Here is a 7824-nt window from a genome sequence, read left to right on the forward strand (position 1 = left end):
TGTCTCCATTATTAGTCCATGTATTATAATCATCTGTTCATTCTTTGTAGTTTGAAACATCTTTAATAAAAGGGGACATATTTTTCACAAGTCAATGTGGTTTATTGTTGTAGTTTGTTTACTTTTAGATGTATAAATCTCTCCTGATGTTGATATTTATTTACGATGCAGATTATTGTTATGATGTTGTGCCTTCAGAAAATATTCACTCCTTTACTTACAAAATGGGATAAAAAAAGAAAAATTTAATTTTTTTGTCAACGATCTACACAAAATACTCAACCCCCTGAGTCAATACGTGTTTGGATCACATTTGTCAGCAATTAGCTAGCTAGCTCTACTGTGTCGCACCGTCAGCTAGCTCTACTGTGTCGCACCGTCAGCTAGCTCTACTGTGTCGCACCGTCAGCTAGCTTTACCGTGTCGCACCGTCAGCTAGCTTTACTGTGTTGCACTGTCAGCTAGCTTTACTGTGTTGCACTGTCAGCTAGCTTTACTGTGTTGCACTGTCAGCTAGCTTTACTGTGTTGCACCGTCAGCTAGCTTTACCGTGTCGCACCGTCAGCTAGCTTTACCGTGTCGCACCGTCAGCTAGCTTTACCGTGTCGCACCGTTAGCTAGCTTTACTGTGTCGTACCAGCAGCTAGCTTTACTGTGTCGTACCAGCAGCTAGCTTCACTGTGTCGTACCGTTAGCTAGCTTTACTGTGTCGTACCAGCAGCTAGCTTTACTGTGTCGTACCAGCAGCTAGCTTTACTGTGTCGTACCAGCAGCTAGCTTCACTGTGTCGTACCAGCAGCTAGCTTCACTGTGTCGTACCGTTAGCTAGCTTTACTGTGTCGTACCTTTAGCTAGCTTTACTGTGTCGTACCGTCAGCTAGCTTTACTGTACCTCAGACCGTAAACTGATGAGGGAAAACACTTTGTTCTGAGTGGTAGTCATACATTATGTTCTCAATGCTCCTACTGTTGCACTAGAGCAGTGGTTTCCTCTCCTCGTCTCCTTTCCTTCCTCTCTATTGATAAGATAGAACTGAACTGATTAATCAAATACTGTGCCTGGTGCAGACATGCCGCATATTACTTCCACCTTTACTACGTTCACGTCGTCGTTGTAAAATATAATACTTTCTCAATGGACTTACCTGGTTAAATAAATCCTAAATTAATGGTTTTCAGAAACAAGGAGAGGAAGCCATCGGATTAGTGGTGTGAACGGTGAACCCAGTGTGTACCAAGGACAGACTGATTCAGCCCATAGGTTGGCTTGTCTCTGGACATACCGTACCCATTGTGTTTTCCTGAACTCCTCTACTATCTTGGCAGCCATCTCGTAGTCCTCTAGGAGGCGATGGCGTAGCCGATCCATGAAGCCCTCTGGGCTGGCCGCAGCTGCAGCGGCTGGTACCTCGTCTCCTACAGGGGGGACAAGGAGAAGTTAGCCATTAGCTTAGCATAGTGCGCTAGTCTCTCATAGGGAAACAATGAGAGAGGGGCTAGCAAGTTAGCGGTTAGCTTAGCATCAAGTTCCCGTTCCTTTAACTTAAAATGTATTCTTCTATCCTCCCTTCCGTGAAGTAACCTGATCTCACCAATGAGAAAACAAAGGCAGCAACAAACAAAAAAAAGAGAGAGCAAGAGTAGTTGGCAGAGGAGGAAGTAGATTTTTGTTTCTGCTGAGTCATGTTGACAATGCTAGAATATGCTGACACTAACTGACTTCCCCAGTTAAATAAATACTGGAGACATGTGCTGTTTTAAATGAGTTAAATCTGCTCATATGGCCTTCTGCTAACAGGACAACTGATATAAACAATATTATAAAACACTTACTCGTGCACATTAATGTTATAAACGTTCAATTGATCTTTATCATGATAATTCTGTGAATGTGTTGTGAAATTGATTGTTGAGTATGTGTGTTGTGGTGTGTGTGCTGACTGGAGGCTGGGTCTAGCCTGTGTGTGTGTGTGTGTGTGTGTGTGTGCTGACTGGAGGCTGGGTCTAGCCTGTGTGTGTGTGTGTGTGTGTGTGTGCTGACTGGAGGCTGGGTCTAGCCTGCGATAACACATATCAGTGCAGGGCCTTATCTGCTGGAAATTTCAGCACAGATTTCACTCATGTGTGTGTGTGTGTGTGTGTGTGTGTGGGTGAGCCAGTCATGGCCCTGTTTTAGAGAGACAAGAGCAGGGCTCTGCTACTTAATGTCAAACGGGTGAGAGAGTGTGAGTGTGTGTGTGTGTGTGTGTGTGTGTGTGTGTGTGGTGAAACAGAGAGAGAGACAGAGAGAGCAAGCATCCTAGCAGAAGCAGGTAACCAATAAGAATGATAGACAACAGACTGACTACACAGTCAATTCAAAACCTAGTGTGTTGCCTGGCTAGTTAACTATTTCACCGACACTCATAACTACAAAATGGCCGACAACACATGAACGGGTGCGTTATTAAACCAACGTTACATACTCCTGTTGTAAAAACGCCTCTCAAGAGCTCAAATTTGGGCCTTTAACTTTCAAAATATTCCTAGAATAACCTAACTGACAACTAACGGAATATCTTAACCAGACAAGATCATTTTGATCAGCATGTCTTTGCTAGTTACCTTGCTTTGAAGTCGCCTACCGTAACCACCTCAAAGCATTTAGTTGGAATTGCAGTATTTTATAGTCCACTATGGGGTAGCCAATCATCCTCCAGGAGAGCCTTAAAGGGGCAGTGTTGTATTTTGAGACAGGCTCGACTATGAAGAGAAGCCAATAGACAGAGGATAGACTACATTTCAGTCTGATTCTCTACAGTAGTAGTAATAATGTATTTTTATTTTGTTAAGTGGTTCCTTGCAACATATAATGAGGTAAAAATGGTTTTACAGACGTTTTCTGACACACTTGACGGCATCCCGTTTCAGTCACACATCACAGGCGTGTTTTTTAAAAGGTTACAGACATGACTCTGGAGGTCGTTGCGGAGGCCTCGTCTGACCAGGTTGTAAGCCTCCTCCTTCTTCCCCAGACAGTTCAGGGTTAAACCCTTCATCGTCAGGGTCTCTGCAGGGTGGGGGAGGGGGAGACAACGAGAGGTCATCGTCAGGGTCTCTGCAGGGTGGGGGAGGGGGAGACAACGAGAGGTCATCGTCAGGGTCTCTGCAGGGTGGGGGAGGAGGAGACAACGAGAGGTCATCGTCAGGGTCTCTGCAGGGTGGGGGAGAGAGAAACAACGAGAGGCTTTATAAAAGGGGTCTACATCTCATCCATCTCCCTGACCTCCATGTTCTGTGAACTTGGGGTTGGACAGGATCTGCTTGCAGAACTTGAGTCCGTTTCTGTGCTGCTTGTGTTCGTAACGTCGCTGGGGAGAGAAAGAGAGAGAACAGTTGATCTTCCAGGTGTTTTGAATGGCTGAAAGCCTGCATGTACCTCCCACGCCAGAGACAATGACTCAGAGAGGCCGTGACAACGTGGTTTGTCACGGTAGAAAACCTTCTTTATTCATTTACCTCAGAAAAGCGGTCTGACCAATACCAAGAGGGAAGTGAGACAAAGTGTTGACAAAGAGACGCTGATATGAAAACCAAGTGTCATCAAGGCAAAGGGTGGCTACTTTTGAAAAATCTCATCTCAAATATATTTTGATTTGTTCAAAAAAAAATGTGTGGTTACTAATATATATATATATATATATATATATATATATATATATATATATATATATATATATGAGAGAGTTCTTTCACTTTTTTTGGAGCGCAAGGATTTCACCCCGCACCGACCCCTTCCACCCCGCACCGACCCCTTCCACCCCGCACCGACACCTTCCACCCCGTACCGACACCTTCCACCCCGCACCGACACCTTCCACCCCGCACCGACACCTTCCACCCCGCACCGACACCTTCCACCCCGCACCGACACCTTCCACCCCGCACCGACACCTTCCACCCCGCACCGACACCTTCCACCCCGCACCGACACCTTCAACCCCTTAACGACACCTTCAACCCCGTAACGACACCTTCAACCCCGTAACGACACCTTCCACCCCGTAACGACACCTTCCACCCCGCAACGACACCTTCAACCCCGCAACGACACCTTCCACCCCGCACCGACACCTTCCACCCCGCAACGACACCTTCCACCCCGCAACGACACCTTCCACCCCGTACCGACACCTTCCACCCCGTACCGACACCTTCCACCCCGTACCGACACCTTCAACCCCGTACCGACACCTTCAACCCCGTACCGACACCTTCAACCCCGTACCGACACCTTCAACCCCGTACCGACACCTTCAACCCCGTAACGACACCTTCAACCCCGTAACGACACCTTCAACCCCGTAACGACACCTTCAACCCCGTAACGACACCTTCCACTCCGTACCGACACCTTCCACCCCGTACCGACACCTTCCACCCCGTACCGACACCTTCCACCCCGTACCGACACCTTCAACCCCATAACGACACCTTCAACCCCGTAACGACATCCATTATGCTGCTACTGCAGACTGGCCACTCGTGTGTGTGTGCGTGTGTGTGTGTGTGTGTCAGAGTCTAAAACACAGCTAAATTACCACCGCTTTCCTCTCAAATAGAAGCTATATTTAGCATCACGCTGTGCTGCTTAATCGCTACAGGGGAGAGAGGGAGGGAGAGAGGGAGGGAGAGAGGGAGGGAGGGAGAGAGGGAGGGAGAGCAGACTGAGCTACTAGCAGAGAGAGGGAGGGAGAGAGGGAGGGAGAGCAGACTGAGCTACTAGCAGAGAGAGGGAGGGAGAGAGGGAGGGAGAGCAGACTGAGCTACTAGCAGAGAGAGGGAGGGAGAGCAGACTGAGCTACTAGCAGAGAGGGTGGAAGAACGAGGGAGGCAGGGAGGAGATGGAGGGGGAGAGAAAGGGGGGGTTAACAGATGGCACTTCTGTGGATGTCCTCTTAATATCACTAATGGTGACGACACTGAAGCCTTTCACATATTCTGCTCACATTAGCTAAGATCAAAGTAGAAGAGGCCACACACACACACACACACACAATCACACGCTTCACTGAGAAGTCCCACTCTTTAGTACAAAGTAGACTCTTTGATTGACTGAATCTAAACTAATCACCTACCACAAGCTAAGAGACAAGATTCTACCAAGAAACTGTAGACGCATTGAGCAGCGAACGACAGGCCACCTCCGTCGTCAGACCAGGCCTCCTCCGTCGTCAGACCAGGCCTCCTCCGTCGTCAGACCAGGCCTCCTCCGTCGTCAGACCAGGCCTCCTCCGTCGTCAGACCAGGCCTCCTCCGTCGTCAGACCAGGCCTCCTCCGTCGTCAGACCAGGCCTCCTCCGTCGTCAGACCAGGCCACCTCCGTCGTCAGACCAGGCCACCTCCGTCGTCAGACCAGGCCACCTCCGTCGTCAGACCAGGCCACCTCCGTCGTCAGACCAGGCCACCTCCGTCGTCAGACCAGGCCACCTCCTTCGTCAGACCAGGCCTCCTCCGTCGTCAGACCAGGCCTCCTCCGTCGTCAGACCAGGCCTCCTCCGTCGTCAGACCAGGCCTCCTCCGTCGTCAGACCACCTCCTCCGTCGTCAGACCACCTCCTCCGTCGTCAGACCACCTCCTCCGTCGTCAGACTCCTCCGTCGTCAGACCAGGCCTCCTCCGTCGTCAGACCAGGCCTCCTCCGTCGTCAGACCACCTCCTCCGTCGTCAGACCAGGCCACCACCTCCGTCGTCAGACCAGACCACCACCTCCGTCGTCAGACCAGACCACCACCTCCGTCGTCAGACCAGACCACCACCTCCGTCGTCAGACCAGACCACCACCTCCGTCGTCAGACCAGACCACCACCTCCGTCGTCAGACCAGACCACCACCTCCGTCGTCAGACCAGACCACCTCCTCCGTCGTCAGACCAGGCCTCCTCCGTCGTCAGACCAGACCACCGTCGTCAGACCAGACCACCACCTCCGTCGTCAGACCAGACCACCACCTCCGTCGTCAGACCAGACCACCACCTCCGTCGTCAGACCAGACCACCACCTCCGTCGTCAGACCAGACCACCACCTCCGTCGTCAGACCAGACCACCACCTCCGTCGTCAGACCAGGCCACCTCCTCCGTCAGACCAGGCCACCTCCTCCGTCAGACCAGGCCTCCTCCGTCGTCAGACCAGACCACCACCTCCGTCGTCAGACCAGACGGCCTCCTCCGTCGTCAGACCAGGCCTCCTCCGTCGTCAGACCAGGCCTCCTCCGTCGTCAGACCAGGCCTCCTCCGTCGTCAGACCAGGCCTCCTCCGTCGTCAGACCAGGGCTCCTCCGTCGTCAGACCAGGGCTCCTCCGTCGTCAGACCAGGGCTCCTCCGTCGTCAGACCAGGGCTCCTCCGTCGTCAGACCAGGCCTCCTCCTGCGTCAGACCAGGCCTCCTCCTGCGTCAGACCAGGCCACCTCCGTCGTCAGACCAGACCACCACCTCCGTCAGACCAGGCCTCCTCCGTCGTCAGACCAGGCCACCTCCGTCGTCAGACCAGACCACCACCTCCGTCGTCAGACCAGACCACCACCTCCGTCGTCAGACCTGGTGTTGAGACGAAGTAGTCGACTGTTGGAACCAGTCAGTCTGTGAACTGATTATCCAATTTGAGCTCCTAAAATATGTTGAGCCGACATTCCAGAATGATGCTGTCTGTCAGGTCTTATAGACGGCTTAGCATCTAACAGTAACCAACATGTTCTGTCAAACATCATGTCTCGTCAGTGGATTAAAGCACGTTAGTCGCTAGGCCTTAGCCTGGGTGCCAGTCAGGTTCTGCTCTCTTTAGCTCCACAATGACAATAGGGAGTAGGCAAAAGCACAAACCAATCAGGGACCAGGCTAGCTAGACCTGTCTCTGGGCCCGGAGTTGGGCCTGTATCTGGGCCCAGTAGTAGTAGTAGTCTATAGTAACACAGACACCATGATGTGTCTAGACCTGTCTCTGGGCCCAGTAGTAGTAGTAGTCTATAGTAACACAGACACCATGATGTGTCTAGACCTGTATCTGGGCCCAGTAGTAGTAGTAGTCTATAGTAACACAGACACCATGATGTGTCTAGACCTGTCTCTGGGCCCGGAGTTGGGCCTGTATCTGGGCCCAGTAGTAGTAGTAGTCTATAGTAACACAGACACCTTGATGTGTCTAGACCTGTCTCTGGGCCCGTAGCTGGGCCTGTATCTGGGCCCAGTAGTAGTAGTAGTCTATAGTAACACAGACACCATGATGTGTCTAGACCTGTATCTGGGCCCGTAGCTGGGCCTGTATCTGGGCCCAGTAGTAGTAGTAGTCTATAGTAACACAGACACCATGATGTGTCTAGACCTGTCTCTGGGCCCGGAGTTGGGCCTGTATCTGGGCCCAGTAGTAGTAGTAGTCTATAGTAACACAGACACCATGATGTGTCTAGACCTGTCTCTGGGCCCGGAGTTGGGCCTGTATCTGGGCCCAGTAGTAGTAGTAGTCTATAGTAACACAGACACCTTGATGTGTCTAGACCTGTCTCTGGGCCCGGAGTTGGGCCTGTATCTGGGCCCAGTAGTAGTAGTAGTCTATAGTAACACAGACACCATGATGTGTCTAGACCTGTCTCTGGGCCCGTAGCTGGGCCTGTATCTGGGCCCAGTAGTAGTAGTAGTCTATAGTAACACAGACACCATGATGTGTCTAGACCTGTATCTGGGCCCGTAGCTGGGCCTGTATCTGGGCCCAGTAGTAGTAGTAGTCTATAGTAACACAGACACCATGATGTGTCTAGACCTGTATCTGGGCCCGTAGCTGGGCATGTATCT

General features: G+C 51.3%; 1 protein-coding gene across 1 annotated transcript in view; it reads right to left on the bottom strand.

Annotated features, from left to right (window-relative positions):
• LOC139419349 (phosphatidylinositol 4-kinase type 2-beta-like) overlaps nt 1–4465 on the bottom strand; it is an 18631-nt gene extending 14166 nt beyond the window's left edge. Inside the window, exons 1-4 of the mRNA XM_071169288.1 lie at nt 4448–4465; nt 3266–3350; nt 2954–3145; nt 1289–1416 (exon numbers count right to left, since the gene is read on the bottom strand). Of these exons, the coding sequence (XP_071025389.1) occupies nt 1289–1416; nt 2954–3145; nt 3266–3350; nt 4448–4465 (423 nt within the window). The remainder of the gene's footprint in view (nt 1–1288; nt 1417–2953; nt 3146–3265; nt 3351–4447) is intronic.
• Nucleotides 4466–7824: the final 3359 nt, after the last annotated feature.

The sequence above is a fragment of the Oncorhynchus clarkii genome, chromosome 10 (assembly GCF_045791955.1).
Source record: "Oncorhynchus clarkii lewisi isolate Uvic-CL-2024 chromosome 10, UVic_Ocla_1.0, whole genome shotgun sequence".
Lineage (NCBI taxonomy): Eukaryota > Metazoa > Chordata > Actinopteri > Salmoniformes > Salmonidae > Oncorhynchus > Oncorhynchus clarkii.